Source organism: Mercenaria mercenaria, chromosome 3, assembly GCF_021730395.1.
Source record: "Mercenaria mercenaria strain notata chromosome 3, MADL_Memer_1, whole genome shotgun sequence".
NCBI classification, from domain to species: Eukaryota; Metazoa; Mollusca; class Bivalvia; order Venerida; family Veneridae; genus Mercenaria; species Mercenaria mercenaria.
Window position 1 is genome coordinate 98,064,536 of NC_069363.1, and position 17,678 is coordinate 98,082,213.

Consider the following 17,678-nt stretch of genomic DNA (forward strand, 5'->3'; position numbering starts at 1 on the left):
CAATATAGAGACAGAATATCATTTTGTTCTTAAATGTCCTGTGTATAGTGATCTCAGGCATACGTATATCCCTCACAAATTCTTTACGAATGTAAATGTACAAAAGATCTATATATTGATGTCTTTTTCAAATTATTGTCAATAATTAAGCAATGTATATATGGTATGCAAGCAAACTAAGAAAAGATCTTTTGAACTTACTTGTACTTATGTACAGGTATGTACCATACACCACATTGTCAATAGGTGTAATATATATTTTGTTATATTATGTTGTCATGGTCCGGCGGCCAGCAGCAATAAAATGTTTGAGTTTGAGTTTGAATTCAAATATACGCTGTGTTCAAAACTTCATCTGCAAATTTATTCTGTCAGTCTCTTTTCAGTACAGCTTTAAAACATAGCTAAATAACTATAATACCCTATAGGAACCTCCACTAATACACAAAATACTCGGTATACTGCTACACTCATTCAATAAAATGTTTTGCCATTGAACACGCTGTTTTGCCATAAAACATGCCCTGTCAACATGTAATGCTCATTTTTACCAAGCAATTCATATTTATTCACCATGAATACAGTTTATTCTGTAACGCGTCCTAAATTCTGATTCGCGCGTTACCACCGTTGATAGAGGAACTACAGCTGGAGAATTTAGCTTAGACTGTTGCTATGGAAATGCAGTAAACTGAGTGGTGAAAAATGTATTGCCCAAGTACTTTAGTAATATCTTCATAGCTTTTCTTCAGTTGTACATAGATTTGCGTCAGTGATACGTACATAGATTTACGTCAGTTATACATAGATTTGCGTCAGTGATACATAGATTTGCGTGAGTTATACAAAGATTTGTTTATGTTGCATATAGCCTGGCAGAATTTTGTCACTGCCTCGCTACAGATACAGTACCTTGCTTTGATCTGTGACTCGTTTGATATCATTCATTATTATCACGGTCACCCTTAGAATAATGAAGGATACCACCTGTTTTTGTCGTGATAGTATGTGTGTACTGCTTCATCGTTGGAAAGAAAGTAAAAGTGTAATGCCACTTGCCACTGCTTCTCTACCGCTACAGTGTTTTGTCTTGGTGTGGGGTTCGTCTGATATTGTTCATTATTATTATTGTCACCCGTAGATTAATTGAGGAAAACACACGTTTGTCTTATTATCTGCTGTGTACTGTATCATCGTTGGCTAGAAAGTAGAAGTGTTATGCCACTAGCAACTGTCTCTCTACCGCTACGGTGCTTTGCCTTGTTTCGTAACTTGTTTGATATCTTTTAGTACTATGAGGGTCACTCGTACTCGTAGAGTAATGAAAGATACAGTCAAAGCTGTCTATAAAGACCACCCTTGGGAGAGCCAAAATGTGGTCTTTATTGGGAGGTGGTCTTTATTCACAGGTTTAAATACACTGTAAATGTTAAAATTGGAAACAAAACATGTGGTCTTTAGAGCCAGGCGGTCTCTGTTCAGAGGTGGTCTTTAACACAGGTTTGACTGTATCTCTATTTGGTCATTTTGTCTAGTGTGCTGTGGCAAGAAAGTAGAAGTGTAATGCCACGTCAAAACTCGTAATTATTTGTAAGTTAAAATTGCATTCTTGTGAAAAAGATGTGTCTGGCCGCCTTCTAGTCGTTTTACTTCTTTTCCAGAATCTAGCTGGTTACCCGCTTAGATTTTCTGGCTGGCGGGTCAGCAAGCTGGACTTTTGAGTGACCATTATATCCCGGTTGTATAGCAATAAGACAAGTGCGTCTTATTACTTTACTCATTTCTGATGTAGAGGGTATTTTGTTATTTTTGACTTTTTGCAGATGTAATAATTCTGGAACAATGAAGTTAACAAATGATTGATTATTGCAAATTACTACAAGGATATGTTCAATTACTGGTGTCCGTTAAATATAGCCTATAACAATTATGTCTGCGTCTGTGCCGATCAGCCGCTGCAAGTGTACCTTTAAGGATTTGGTTTTTAAAATGACGTTTTCAAGGGTAGATAACTCTTTTTCAATACCGGTGACCTATGATTTTTATTGCATGTTTTTGTCTCTTAGATAATTGTCTTTCAATATCCAAAGTTTAAAGAAATTTAAATATTGGGGAAATTTCGCTCATCTCATAAACAGGGAATTCTGGCGTACGACTTTAAGTCGATTTGCAACACCCCGAATGTGAATTTAACAAGAATTATCTTTAAAAACGATGGTCGGCGAATTGTATTAAGACAAGAAGTTTATGAGGTTTTCATATTATTTGTGTTATTCTATCATCTATCTCACATTTTGAAAACAGCAAAACTAACACAACACTTAAACAATTTAAATGGTTTTCTTTTAATTTTTCACAAAGGTCTCGTAACGGTGCAATATTGTTTCGTTTTTTTTTCTATGTCGAATAATTACAGCAGTGGTCTTGAAGTCACTTCTCTACCTAGAAGACATTAATCGATTGACTAATGACACCTTCATTCATGTGATACGCAGACCGTAAACTGATACATATCGGTATTTCAACAGATTTCTATTATATTTATTAAACTTACTTATCATTTTAGATATATCAATATTCTTGCTAAATATACTGAGCGAATCGTAGCTTTAAAACTGTAAACAGCGTCATTAAACACTCCTTGTCTGACATTTCACTTAGCGTTGCACAATCAGGAGAGTGAAAAACAAGAACAATCTTTAAAAAAGATTGTCGGCTAATTGTAGTAAGACAAGAAGTATATGAGGTTTACAATTCGTGTCATCTATCATCTATCAAACATTTTGCAAATAGCAAAATCAAACACCACACTTGACAACAATTTAAAATGTTCTCTTTAAAATGTTCACAAAGGTTTCCTAGATGTGCAATTTTGTTTCGTTTATTCTACGACAAATATTTACAGCAGCGGTCTGGAAGGCACTTCTCTACACAGAAGACTCTAATCACACCCTTATTCATGTGATAGGCACACCGTATTCAGCTCTTTCTGTAAATTGATATATGTTGGTATTTGAACAGGTTTTTATCATATTTATTAAACTTACTTATCAGATATATCAATATTCTTGCTAAATATACTGAGCGAAACTTAGCTTTAAAACGGTGAACAGCGTCATTTAGCCTATTAATAAGAAAATGTCACGATACATTTCACATACACATATACGCACGCACGTACGCACACACATAAAATACCTAAGTATTTTAAAAATAAGGCATAAAATATGCTTGAATGATTCATGTAAACGTACATACAAGTACTCAATGCACTTGCGTTCGTAATAAGGTGTAGTGTAGTGTGATACATGTCGCAAATATGTAAAACACACGATATACAACCTCATTTCCATACTGAATACAGTATGGGTGGCTGCATTCTTTGAACATGACTTTTCCTGTTTGAAGTTGGTCCCTGAGTTTTATTAAAACGTTCAAATTTTAACTGCAATCGAACTGTATGGCGATTTGTTTGGATGATTACTACAATGTCCTTGAACCAGACAATGCCAGGACACTCGAGTTTGTCAATGGTGCTAATACATATTTGTATCTGACTGTATTCTAAATAGTTTCTGAGTATTCATTTTAACTCATGGAAATTCATATGACATATTATTTTAAAGTACAACTTCTTCATATTTCATAGTTCACGGATTTCTTCTCTCGGCCACTGCGTATTTCTTTACAATCTCATCATAGTGGTTGAAGAGGTGGGCGTCACAGTTGTTCAGTATGCCTTTAAGAGTGAGGAGAGCCATGGTGTCGATGCTAGCGTCAAGTTGGTATTCATTTTCGTAGTTCTTCATAGGAAATACCATGTTTCTTGGGAGTCCAAGAACCTCCGACACCTAGTAAAGAAAACATTTATTGATATTATTGATTAAATATTTCTGTTTAAGCGCACACAGTAGAATTAAACCTAAACAACTTTAATGCCCAATATTTATAACTATGTCAGTAACGGATTTCATTCATGGAACGTTTTCACGATTGTAGTAAAAAGGTTGAAAAGCTGCATCTGCGAACAGGGGAGAATACTTAATTTTGATATAAACGAAAGATTATTTTCCAACTTAAAACATGATAAATGTGTAGCATTTTAACATTAACAATGTCTAACAGTTACCTTTCCTACACATTTCTCCACTTTGGGACTTCTGAAGGCATTTGCAGCGTCCTGTTTCGTCGCCTCACAGATACTGTCAATCTTTGTCAATATAACAACTTGTGGTATATCTGAAAGAAACAAACAATTATACTGAAAATAGGAAAAGTGAAATCTCCACAGGTCGCCCACAATGACAAAAATGAAAATGTTGCAGGCTAGGTTTGATGAATTATCTCAATTTCTGATCTGATACATACAAATCGTTTAAGAACAGGCAGTATTGATTTCATAAATCATGTTGCAAAAGATATTTAAAAAGTATACATGCTCGAAATGTTGCATGAAAATTTAAATACAATTTACCTAAACTGTTCATAACCGTCTGCATTTCCTTAATGTTCTTGGTTACTTCTGGACTCAGGTCTTGCATGGCATCAACGATAGATGCATCTTGAACAAGAGCAACACAGTGAATCTTCTCGTCAAGGTCAGGGTGTTTCTTAAATCCAGGCATGTCAGCCGAAATATTTCCACTTGGATCAAACTGAAAATTAAGTTAAAATATACTTTTTCCTCCAATTTTATCTTCATTCATTAACAAACACGAAAAACAAATAAATTATGAATTTACCAAACTATTGTTCTTTCGCTTTGCGACATGAATACAGAGTGTCAAGTTCAAAGGCGCATACTAGTAATAAATAAAAATATATTCACACTAGTGTCCCATTTACTGGCACTTATGGTCATATGAACTTCTTGCTAAAAATGTAAGGCATCATCAATTTTCTACTGATCTTTATTGTAAAGGAATTACAATTGAAAAACTTATGCATAGAGAATGTGATCACCAGTGAAGAAAATTACCAGTGAAGATATTTTTATTTTGTTGGGTTTAACGTCGCACCGACATAATAACAGGTCATTTGGCGACTTTCCAGCTTTGATGTTAGAGACCCTATGTGCCCCTCTGTGCACCAGTGAAGAAAATGAGAGAAAAATGTGCACGAAATTAAAAGCAAAAAAAGTGCCTTGATAGCGGGACTGGAGGGTTGCTATATATAGTAGTTGTAGATGTTTGTGAGTTAGTAAACTACAAAACAATTTCTAGAAATAAAATACAAAAGAAACTAAAATCGAACTGCATAGACATAATTACATTCTAATAAAGTTACATTTCCGTTTTCTGTACATGTGTTTGCATTTAAAGCACAGTTTGAATGTGTTTATCATAAAATTTCGATGCTATATAAGGTTGACATTGAAAAGATAATTTAAGAGATATACATGAAACATTTTACGTCCTTTTGCCATAATTCTGGCCGAGTCAAGGGTCATAGTCCTCAATGTCAAAAACGTTTTGGATAACATAACTGTTGCACAGTTTAAATATTATGCAAATTTAGAACAGTTCAACCATTACTCTGGTCTTACTAAGTGGAATCCCAAACGAAATCCCAGGTGCAGAGACTCAAATAATGAATAACATTCCTGTGTTTGACAGCTATATGTCAAATACTTTTTGCGATATGTGCGACACAAATGGTGGTCGGACGCAGACAACGGAAGGACTAAGGGAAATCTATGTGCTCCTAAAACATTTTTGGAGGCGGCACCAAAAGATTTTGAAAAGTTTGATATACTGACTGGAAATCTGTCTGCAATAGACCCTTCAAGAATGTAGCGCATATTTTCCTTTGTCATTAGATGTTCTTGTTCTAAGCCTCGGATGTCACATATTCGGAACTTCAGTGGCATAGGTAATGTGCTGCTTCCAGACATCACTGGATATTTGGTGAACTATAATATGAAACAAAAGAGATGTTTGCCATTATTTAGTGTATTTTAACATATCATCAAATTGCAATAAAGATTAATTCATGCTATGATTATATTGCCGAAAGATTTTGTGTGCATTTACATTGACACATTGACAATAAACAGTAGATCAGTCGGATGAAAGGAAAACTTCGATTTTAACTCTGCCTACCCGTACTTCTTTTGGCAGAAGTAGGCCTAAATGTTTACGCTGAAGTGACTGTGAAATGTAGTTGGTTCTGACAGCATCAAAATGAGGATGGCTACATATTCATCAAAGGTGTAATTTTAATATAGGAAATGAACTGATAGGTTTTTCAACGCAGGGAGTTTGTGTTCAGTTTATTCATACTAACCTTAGTAGTAAGACTGTGCTCTGAAAAGCCACTTCTTGCTACGTTAAAAATCTTTCCCCGAAATACAGAATTGATGGTGTTGAAAACGCTGGATTTTCCGGCACCTATCCCACCAAACAGCAGGATATTGACTTGGGGAAATTGTACTTCTCCTGTTAGCAGATCTCCCATTGGTTCAAAATTCTCAAGTTCATCTTTCAGCTCAGCCAAAGTCTACAAAACAAGTTAAACCCAAGGTCTATTTAGGGTACTGACACAAGTGGTATCTGTAAATATCGACCTGTCACTCATTAATCTTTGTCAATAGTTTCAAATGTCTAACTTAAATTAAGCAATATTAATATTCTGTAAATATCTACATTACTAAAATAAAATATAGTGTTAACTGATGACACAGTGGCAAAGGGGTACGCTCACTGACTTCCAAGCTTTTATCATGGGTTCTAATTCACATCATTCCATCTTTTTTTTTTTTATTTGGGTTTTACGGCGCACCAACACAGTAGGTTATATGGCGCCAAACAGGACTACAAATTTTGGTTTCACATCTCATTTACATCGAAATAAAAACATGAGGTATGGAATCAAAATTTGCATACCTGCTGGAAGCAGAGTTACAGCAATATCAAGTGTTAAGACCCTATTAGTCGCCTCTTACGATCATGCACGGGTAAGGCAGTAGTTCCAATTCTTTTCATGCACAGATCGTCCCAGAACAACTTGGGGCCATTCCATCTTTGTTTTAGTATTCAAAGTAATGTAATTTATATCGACTTACTTTTGAGTAATATTTTTCTTGTTTCTTTTTGATATTTGTAGTGTTTATTTCAAGATTTCTCTTTTTCGTCTACTGACACCAGTTTCTTAACAATTGTTCGTTGAATGTATCTTACTTATATTTATATGAACAGATAAAAACTAAAATGCGTTCTAATGATTGTCTAGATATTAACCTCGAACATGTTGTTCCAGTTGCATGTCTTTCTCCAGGGAGTCTCTTTCAATCCGTCTATATCCATCTGACTCATTCTGTCTTCTAAAGAGATAACAGTGACAACTTTTAGAATTATGCGTGCATCCGAAATTAACTAGCTTATTATTGATATGTTGAACAGTACTTTCTGTTCGGAAATGTATATGCATTTGCACTATTTTTCATCTTTCTTTATTTAATAATATATGAAATATAACAAATCGGACACATTTTGTCTTAACAATGCAACATATATCTTAAGCATCCATGTGTACCAATTCCGTGGACTCCATTGCCTCTCATATCGAAAGTACTGAAAGAATACTCTCGTAGGATTGGTGGAAGTCCTGTAGTTTAGTAATCTCCACTCTTTCGAAATCATTTAAATTGTAATAGTATGCGTATCGTACTTTCGTTTTATATTATAGACCAGGAAGATGATTTTAAAAAGCTGATATTGAAAATACTGACATAATTCTACCTTGGCCTCGGTTTATTTTTAAGTTGATTTTCACCTATCTGACTACGTTGACGCATCAGCATACTGCTTGGTTTCTTTTGCAAAGGGCTATACATATACATGCTATCTAATAATTCATGTTGTTAATGCAGGTAACAGTCCAGTACAAACAACAACAAAAAACAAGAGCTGTCGGAGGACAGCAACGCTCCACCATTCCACAGCCTTGTCAGATGAATAAATATTAGTCGAGAAAGGGGCATAATTTTGTAAAAATGCTAAGCAGAGTTATGGAGTCTATGCACTGCATGACAGATCATTATAGTGAACAAGTGTGTGAAATTTCAATCTATTCCCATTAGATACTGAGGTACCAGCTTACATACAAAAAACTAAACCAAAATGTCGAAAAAGGGGAATAATTTTGTAAAAATGCAAAACAAAGTTATGGAACTGTGCAGTGTAAGTCCATTTTTCACAGTGAATAAGTGTGTAAAGTTTCAATCCATTTCTACGAATGGTTACTAAGATACCAGCTTACATACACCGACGCCGACGACTGGGTGAGTCCAATAGCGCTATGTATTGTCGAGCTAAAACAACATTTACAATTTGTCTATTACATCATATTTTACTCGATACAAGCGTATTTTACTTCCTCGACAAAAACATTCTGAATTCAAATTATGAGCAATTAATCAAAGTATATCATATTAGTAACTTTCTCATTTTTTTTGTCTACGTTTGTCGTTTTCGTTTCAAATTATTTGCGAAAATACAGTAAATGTTATTACTAAAGTAACTTTCGATTTCAAAATTACTTAAACCTACGTGCTGATATGCGAATCACGCGATTATGCTGCCTAAATGACTGGTTACTTTTGAACTGCAAACTGTAGAATAGTAGAAATTATATTTAACATAAATCAACTACAATTTTAAGAAAACGAATGTGCAATATTCAAAGAAAAAACGAAGAACATTTTTATGATTATCTTAGTAAACACTTACTCTTCACATACTGATAATAGATTTACGCATTCATACTCTTTGTATTTACAAGGTAAATAAATATAATGTACTTTCGTTTTGAAATCGAAAGTGCTTAAGGCGTTAAACATTACATTAAACGAACACTTGATTAATGAATGTTTCCAAATTATGTCAGAAGTAAGGTGTTTTTTATACGCCGCTGTTCTTCATAAGAAGATGCGAAAAATAAAATAAATATACACCTGTCACGGTTAATTGGCATTTCGTCGGCTAAAATGTCATTAATGTTTAGTTAAAAATTCAACAACATAAACAAAAGAAAAATAAAAAAAATAAATAAAAAAAGCAAACACAAAATGAAATATTACCTAATGTTGCCATTTTATGCACGTAATATTTGTTTAGTTTCGTTTTCAAATTTGGTATTCCAGCGAATTAGATTAACATTTACACTGAGAGGCCTCTCACGGGTATCGTTTGGTGCATCATGAAAAATATTTAATTAAAATCAGGGACAATAAAATACGAGTTTAAATCAATGTGAAATGTATAGGATGAAATAAAACAAAAGACCATGCTTACAGTGTACGTTTTTTTGTTTTTTTTTTTTTTTTTTTTTTTTTGCTTATTTCACTAATATATAAATTTCGTTTACCTGTTGCGTATAACAAATGCGTAGGTTTGCTTTTTCTTGGCTTGGCTTTTGGCTGTGTTGCTGCAACTTTTGACACAGAGGGCGTTGCTGAGACAGTCAATGGTGTTGTGGCTGAGACGCTTTCTTCTGATTCAATTGATACCAGAGAATCTAAACTTTTATATTCTATAATTTCAATGCTACAGTCTGAAAATCGAAAATATTTTTCAGTTAAAAAGAGAAGAACAAAAGTTCAAAAGGTTCTTTCTTAAAGCGAGTGTATATCTAGATGTTCTTACAGATCACATGCTGACCTTTTTAACGTATCTCACATGGTGATGACTCAAGTGTATGTATTTAACACAATTCGCGTTATTTAAGAAATAATAAGTTCCCAAACGTGGGTTATTCTACGACAAATCGCAATTGGGAACTTATTATTTCGATTCTAATACGACATACTAGTATCAACGGTGTTAGAAAATATGGTAACTACTTTTTACGACCGTTCTATGCACCTGGATCGGATGACGTTATTGCACGCGAGTGGTTTATTGCAGAATAACCCGAGATAGATTTTTCTCTACATGTATGTAGATTATTTGCTGGTCGTGTTAGAATTGACTTTTTATCTATGCAGAATAGATACATATAATAACGTATACACATTTTCTAATAACTTGATGTTTCGACACCGAAACCGAAAGTAAACTGTTTAATGGCTCTTAGTGTTTGTTTATATATGTGCTTATAACTAATGAATATAATAAAATGAATAAAACAATACTTGTATAAATGTTAGAATAAAGCAATATTAAGTTGAAGACAACGGAATCTGTATCCCTGTATTTATCATATTTCCTATTGAAAACAATAAATGTAAACAAATAAAAATAAAATTTGTAAGAAGATCCTGTAGAAGCATCCTGTGAATATCTCCGGATTATCATTATTTCACAGAAAAATTTACTTTTAAGAAAATGAAATTCAGATCACTTTACCTTCTGTGGCCATAATATGCCCACTAAATACAACGCATTGCTCGGATGAAAGCTTTTAAAGCCGACCTCGGGTTCCCCTCCAAAATTCTCAAAACGAAAGTAGGTTTCTAATAAATCAACGTCCTGGGAAACCACCGATGACATCAGGTACGTGATAAAACTATTTTGAGTTTATATATACATGAAAGTCATTGATTCTTTATAGTGCTAGATACATCTCTTAGGGAAATGCCCTTTAACTACGCTTATCAACTGCAAAATAACCCGTTATCTTATATACATGTAATAATCTATTTTTATATAAGTTCATACATCTCATTTATCACCTACCTGCTTTAAAGAAATTAATATTTGATATTTTAAACAGTACCACGTTGCTAAGCAACGGAAAAGAAAATGCCTGTAGTCTTGGATAATAATCTATAATGGTCATGCCATTTGCATTTACCTATTTAGTTCCTTCAATGTGACCTCAAAATGCTGAAATTACGTGTTTAGAGACAATCTTCAGAAAGGGGAAAATGTTGTCTCTTAATACAACATGATTTGTTCTTTAACAACAAACGTTATCTCTTAACACAAGTGGTATTTTAATACAATACACGATGTCTTTTTTCATTACAGGACCTTGTTCTCATTGGGATTTCTTTTTGTTCTTGTTACGTTTAGACTAGCACCAACGCAATACACAGTCAAACCTGTGTTAAAGACCACCTCTGAACAGAGACCACCTGGCTCTAAAGACCACATGTTTTTTCCCCATTTCAACATTACAGTGTACTTTAACCTGTGAATAAAGAACACATCCCAATAAAGACCACATTTTGACTCTCCCAAGGGTGGTCTTTATAGACAGGTTTGACTATTAATCATAGTTTCACGCTGAATGACTTTCTAACCGGAATAACTCAACACCCTAGTCGAGATGTCGAACCAACATCGATGAGACCGGGCAAGTTACTTGGAGTCAGCAATCTAAACCACTCGCACGTGGAGTTCCCTTTGTTGAGACAGGGTGGAGGAATTCTTAAAAGAGGTTCCTTCAAAGAGTATTCCCCATACAACTAAAATACGTTGATAAAACTCAATACCTTATCAGATCGGTAGCCTAGTGGTAGAGATCGAGAGTTCGCTCCCTTGCCACGTCATACCAAGAGCATAGAACTGGTAGCTTCAGCATTAAGATGGCAGTACTTGCACTTGTCAATCTAACTATGACTAGGTGAGGTATCATATTACGTATCTACGACTTGATATTCCAGTAATGTAGCAATATAATGCACTGCTACAAATAGATATCGTCATTTGTATGTCAGACTGAAAAATTATTGCATCAGACGCCTTTCATTTAATAATTTGTGGTCGACAGGGTATAGCATATTTTCGTAGTCACTTGTTAATCGTTATACATCATTTCCGATTTTTTTTCCTAATCATTATTGTATATGAAAAATGTCTCGGTGACAGAGAAAAGAAATTAATCATTGATAGGGAAACCAGTAAACTATTTAAGAGCAGCATTTTTCAAAAATATATGCAAATTAATGCTGTATTTGGGTCATTTAATCATGTATTTCTAAAAAACAAAGAGGGAAAGAGCGGGAGGCACAGAGAGATTGTTATCGCAGGCCATGATATGAAATCAGGGTTTTTCCTACGAATCTTTGACCGACATTAAAATGATCGTAGAAAAAACCTGAGATATATCTGAAGGTTAATAAACGAGTCATTCCTAGCGTTAATTCTCTAAAATGCTCTCCCATATAAGCCCCAGAAAAATGTTGCACGACTTCAGGAGCCCTAAGAACAGGCTCATATAATTTTCTCGATGCAAAGCTAATATACGTATCAACTTATAATAATATTACGCAAATATTACCTTTTTTTACTTGACTATACAATGTATATGGAGATCTACTATCGTACTCAGGCGTCAGCGTCCATATATGCATACATTACTTAAAGTTTTGATGCATTTCAATACCATCAACATCACTCACGTGCCATAACGCTTGCATCTGTATTTCATTATCTCCCCTTATACTTAAAAATTCAGGTTAAAGTTTCGGTTCAGTTTTATTTTATCTCCATGCAACCAAGCGTTTAAACTTGAATAAAACAAGCAGATGATACACAGCAAGTTTAATAAAAATCCTTCAAGCTTAGAAGTCGTTTTAAGGTATTTCTATTTTTGCCTATATTAGTTTCTAAAAGGGACCGAGCGACCCCGCTTAAAAATGGTAGAGGGCCTTAAAATGAAGTTTGATTAAGATCAATGAAGCAGTTCGTGAGAAGACGTAGTTTTAAGGTATTTCTATATTTAGCTCTAGTGGTCCCTAAAAGGGGCCAAGTGCCCAATTGCGTACAGTTTGTTCAGGGTCCCCTATGCCACTATTTTAGGGGACCAACATATATAAAAATAGAATTAAACGACTTCTACCCATGAACCGCTAGGTGAATCTTCAGCAACATTGGTCTGTAGCATCATCCTCAGATCAAATTGGAACTATCGATCCCTTTCAGGGACCACTAGAGCTAAAAATATAAACGCCTTTAAAGTACGTCTTTTCGTGACTCGCTTGATTGGTCTTCGTCAAAATTGTTTCTAGCATCATTATGAAGTCCTCTACCGATTTCTGGGCGTGTGGCCTTTTTCATTAGCCGTTTGGAGCTGAAAATAGAAATGCCCTTAAAGAAACGTTTGATGGATTTTCATGAAACAGTATTTGTAGCATCATTATAAGGTCCCAACAAGCTTTATCAATTGGGGACACTTGGCCTCTATAGGGGACTGCTAGAGCTAAAAATAGAAACTCCTTTAATCGAATGATTCTCATGAATTGTTTGATGGATCTTCATCAGCTTATGTCTGGATCATCATTATAAGGTCCTATACCAAATTTGTTCAAACTGGAAGACTTTGGCCCTCTTCAAGGATCACTACTAGTATAGCTGAACCAGTAGAACTCCATCAAAATTGGTGCGAAGCATCATCAAAATGTCTTCTGACCATTTCGTTTCGATTAGGACACTCTGCTCTACGGACAGGCCACTTGAGCTAAAAATAGAAGTACATTTTAATGACTTATTCTCATGAACCGCTGGATGGATCCTCATCTTACTTGGTTTGTAGCATAAATGTAACGGCAATGTAACGTCCTCTCTCAAATCGGGGCACTTAGCCCTTTTAGGGGCCGCTAGAGTTAAAATGAGAAAAAAATTATAAATAACATCTTCTCATGCACCGCTTACTAGATCTTAATCAGACTTAGCTCGTAGTCATTGTGGGCCCTCTCCAAATCGCGTACAAATGCCGACACCTTACAAACTTTAGGGGCCTCTAGAAGTAAATATAGAAAAGTCTCTTATGAACCGCTTGATGGATCTTTATCAACTTAGACTGTTGCATCAATGTAAAATCCTTTCTCAATGTCTTCAAATTGTTCTGCTTGAAGGGGACATCCGTACTAAAACTTTAAAAACAAGATTCTTATCTTGAAAATTGTTCAGTTAGTAACACATCTTCGGACCTTCATTATAGAAAAAATCCTTACGATATCTTTTACTTTAATAAACTTATTAAAGGATTTTCACCATATTGGTCAGAAGCAGGGTCAGATGATAAAGGTGAGTTGGGCCTCCTTATTGCTTCTGTGAATTTGTTATTGTTTCATACAGTACCCTTTTACTTTTAACGATCCATTTCTTTTTCCACAACAATCAACTACTACTACAAGCATAGTACTGCTTGGCATTATCAATGTATGTCTCCCAACACTTGTCTACGAGTGTATGCCCAGTTATTGCTTATCTTTACATCCAGACGGTTTGGAAGGACAGTCACTTATTTTGCAAAAGCATGATCATGTGAATAAGGCTGGCTTATTTTTCTCATTTTTTCGTAAATAACACGCACATTTTTTTTTTCTAAGAAGAAACATTCTTGCTCAAATATCAAGAAAAATTTGAACCTGAGTAACTAAACGTTTGAACTATGGAATTCTGGCATGAAGGAGTTGTAAAGGTCGAAGCTGAATTACCGAGTTATGCTCATGACATGAAATGCAAAATCTGTAGCAACACCACGCCAAAACTTAATTAAGAGTTCAAAACATTGCTTTCTAGGACTAGCTTTCAAGTTATTTATTTATTTATTTATTATACCAGATTTATATAGCGCCCTTTTCATGATCAATTTCACGTTCAAAGGCGCTTTACATAGTTCAAATGCAGACACACAGGGCGCATAATTCATCCTCTATTAGTACAGACACAGAGCAGTCTGACCAGAAGGACAGAGTGAGACAAAGCCCCCACGACAAAGAGATCAGAAATCAAATACAGGATTGTCCGGCTAACTTAGCCTAGCTCGTTGCGAATAGACAGCCTGGTTCTTTAACGTGCCCCGTGTATAGCACTGATACACGCAAGGATTGCCTGGGTTCCTGACTAGTACACCTCTAATTGGGTGGGAAACACTGAAAAGCGTTTCTGAAAATTCCCGAGTAGCTGCCGGGGATCAAAGCCCCGACCTCAGGATTGGAAGGCCAGTGTGCAAACCAATGAACTCTCCGTCCAAGTTGAATTATATGATTATGCCATATCCTTTAACAGGACATATTCGTATTTCAATTGACTCCACACTGAACAAAACGAAATGAATACTTTTACTATCTATTTGACAAATGAGATAAAACATGTGGTACACATGACATACCGAATTTCTTTTTAATAAAATGAAATAAAATAACAGAAATAAATAAAATTACTCATAAATGCACCATACATGCATGATGAATCATTCAGAAAAAGCATACTGGCTGTTCTAGGTCACAATACAGCTAGCATCCGGAGACAAAGGCTTTAATTATAATGTTTTTGTCGGAGATGCTCCCCTGTCTCCCTTTATTTGTTCGCTTCATATATGTTAAGGGGACGCATATTGCTACATTTACAGTTCATACAGAAATGCGGAAGGGGTGCATATTCAAGAAATCGATGGTGGGAAAATAAAAAACATATTCCTAAACTGATATAATACCGATGGACACCTGTAATATTCAGTATTTTGTGGATAAGGATGTGGTACTATGAATGTAATAGGAAAACAGAGGTCTTTGTGAAAGTACATTCAACACAAAATATTAAGCTTTTGTATAAGGAAAAAACAGGTTTTTTACAATAACAGTGTTCCAAATAATGTTGAAGGGATGAGATTTTCTTTCTAACACACCAGGTTTGCTTAAACATGTAAAAATTTAACGCCACGTCATTTCAGCTCGGGATGGACGCCATATTTCTCATTGATAAAAATGTAAACAAAAAAAAATCAGAGTGGGATTAGCATTGCAAGGGCATAACATGACATTCTACACAATGAATACCTTAGAACAGATATCTAAGATGCTACACAGGTCAGGCGGGTTAAATGCATAATGGCGATCACTTGAAATTCATCTTGAAAAGATGGTTAATTTTAGTTTATTTACATGTTTTTTAATTTTCCCACGACTTCTCGGCGATTCACTGCAAATGTATTACTGCGCCGGACGAAAGGTAACTGTAATAAACAACGGGAGACAACTTAGGTGTCAGCATGTGTACGATTTTTAAAAAAAAACATGTCGATGATTATAATTTCTTATCAAATAATGATTCCTATTCAGATATTCGTCTTTAATATTAGAAAATTATTAATTTCTGTGCACATTTGTCAAAAAATATTACTTACATTGGCCTACTTTGTGCATCAAACTGGTTTCCGCTTCAGTTGTGAGGCACTTCCGTTATACTTTTTGACAACAATAACAAAACACAAAATGAATAAATAAAGTCACTTATAAACCGACTGCTACTTAAATCAGTGTATTAACTAAGTAAAGTTGTTGTTACAACATTATACATGTTCGTTACGTTATGAGATAAAGTTTATATTGAACTGCATAATCCATTAATTACATTTAGATGATATTGCATTTACAACTTATTTGACCCCATTTTTTACGTGAATTACAGCATTTTCGTGCAACTCGTGCAAACAGAGTTATGAAAACTATGGTGGAGAATTCAAGGACAAATTATAAATGACATAAATGACATTAAAGTGAGGATAACTGTATTTCGTCCAGTTTTGATCATTGACATCCTGCTGGTATTAGTAACTTTTGTGAACAAGATTAGAATGTTACTTTTGACATATACACATTGATTGGACCTCTCACCAAATTTCATACTTATTTTAGAGATTTTTAAGACAATACATTTTCAAAAGTTTGTTGAATGTGTTTTGATATTTAAGTGCATTGTAGTTCATGAATACCAAGTTAAAAATTAATAATGGCAACATTTCTAGGCCCTTATTGTAAGCCACTAGACTTCTGTAACGATAAATGTTTAATGTATTAAGGGGAATATACTCTTTTAGTTTTGGAATGTGACATTCCTTGACCACCGTATCTTTTCTTATGCACTACTTTGTAAACAAACTAAATAATGTGTTATGTTATGCGAAATGAAAAGCAAGACAGTGACCATATTTCACATTCTTTCTTTAAATTAGAATCTGTAGGACATTGATAAATGTTTGGACAAGGTGAAGCACTATTATTTTCGCACCAAAAAGTCTTAATTGTTGACTTTGAATGTACACAATAAGTCTTAGTAATTCAACAATAACTTTCTTGTTTCAGTTTTCACATTTTTATTTTAGTGAGCAATCCTTTGTGTACTTATAACAGTTGAAACAGTATCCATTTCATGTACCAAAACCTTGTACTTTTTTGCAGGTAAATTTTATCATACCCCACCCACTTTTTTCTAATTTCAAAGTATGCGTCCCCTTAAGCATGTACACATCCATGCATACACTGCTATAAGCTAATGGCTCGAAGCGGCTGCGTACTAGGAAAATCGCTTTTCCTAGTATAGGATTCTTAACATTGTTATTTTTTAAGAGTTTTTCAAATATTTTGTATTATCTCAGGGAAATAATAAAAACCTTACAGTAATCTTTTAATATTACTGAAGATTTCTTGTTTAAAAATTTCCTCATCTGATGACAGAAATGTACATTTCCATTATGAGCATCTTACTGCACATAGTGTGTTTATGGTGATTGTTTTATAAAAGCAACTTTCGGTAGCTGTGCATTGAAATGTTAAATTAATAAAAATGCCGCATAAGTATCTGTTTCTTCAATCTTCTACGCAGTGATCTCCCACCTTTAGGTCAAGAGGGAAGCAACTCATGCATACAGTTTGACTTTTCTTTAAAAGACTGCCCCAGTCAAAATAAAAAAGTCATATCTTAAAACTTTCTATTTTCGTACAAATG

At 34.6% G+C, this 17,678-nt stretch overlaps 2 protein-coding genes across 3 annotated transcripts in view; one reads left to right on the plus strand and one right to left on the minus strand.

The window, feature by feature from the left end:
- Positions 1 to 17,678, plus strand: part of LOC123523913 (uncharacterized) — a 356,017-nt gene that overhangs the window by 68,089 nt on the left and 270,250 nt on the right. The gene's annotated exons all lie outside the window — the stretch shown is intronic.
- LOC123523922 (interferon-induced protein 44-like) lies at positions 2,322 to 10,504 on the minus strand. 2 transcript variants are annotated; one of them, XM_045301676.2, is made up of 8 exons: positions 10,347 to 10,504; positions 9,367 to 9,552; positions 7,239 to 7,321; positions 6,286 to 6,498; positions 5,759 to 5,911; positions 4,475 to 4,655; positions 4,130 to 4,239; positions 2,322 to 3,851 (listed from the first exon to the last, which is right to left on the minus strand). In XM_045301676.2, exons 1-8 carry the CDS (start codon positions 10,357 to 10,359, stop codon positions 3,651 to 3,653), a joined length of 1,140 nt encoding a protein of 379 aa, XP_045157611.2. In that variant the 5' UTR covers positions 10,360 to 10,504; the 3' UTR covers positions 2,322 to 3,650. The 2 variants fall into 2 exon arrangements, with proteins under 2 accessions (XP_045157611.2, XP_045157612.2); XM_045301677.2 differs by lacking the exons at positions 9,367 to 9,552; positions 10,347 to 10,504 and adding an exon at positions 9,080 to 9,145.

Excerpts from the sequence above, each read along its gene's own strand:
- LOC123523922 (XM_045301676.2), bottom strand. Across the intron at positions 5,912-6,285 it reads AGCACAGTCTTACTACTAAG|TTCACCAAATATCCAGTGAT; the intron begins GTTAGTATGAAT and ends TTCATATTATAG. Across the intron at positions 4,656-5,758 it reads CTATTGCAGACAGATTTCCA|TTTGATCCAAGTGGAAATAT; the intron begins GTCAGTATATCA and ends CTTAATTTTCAG.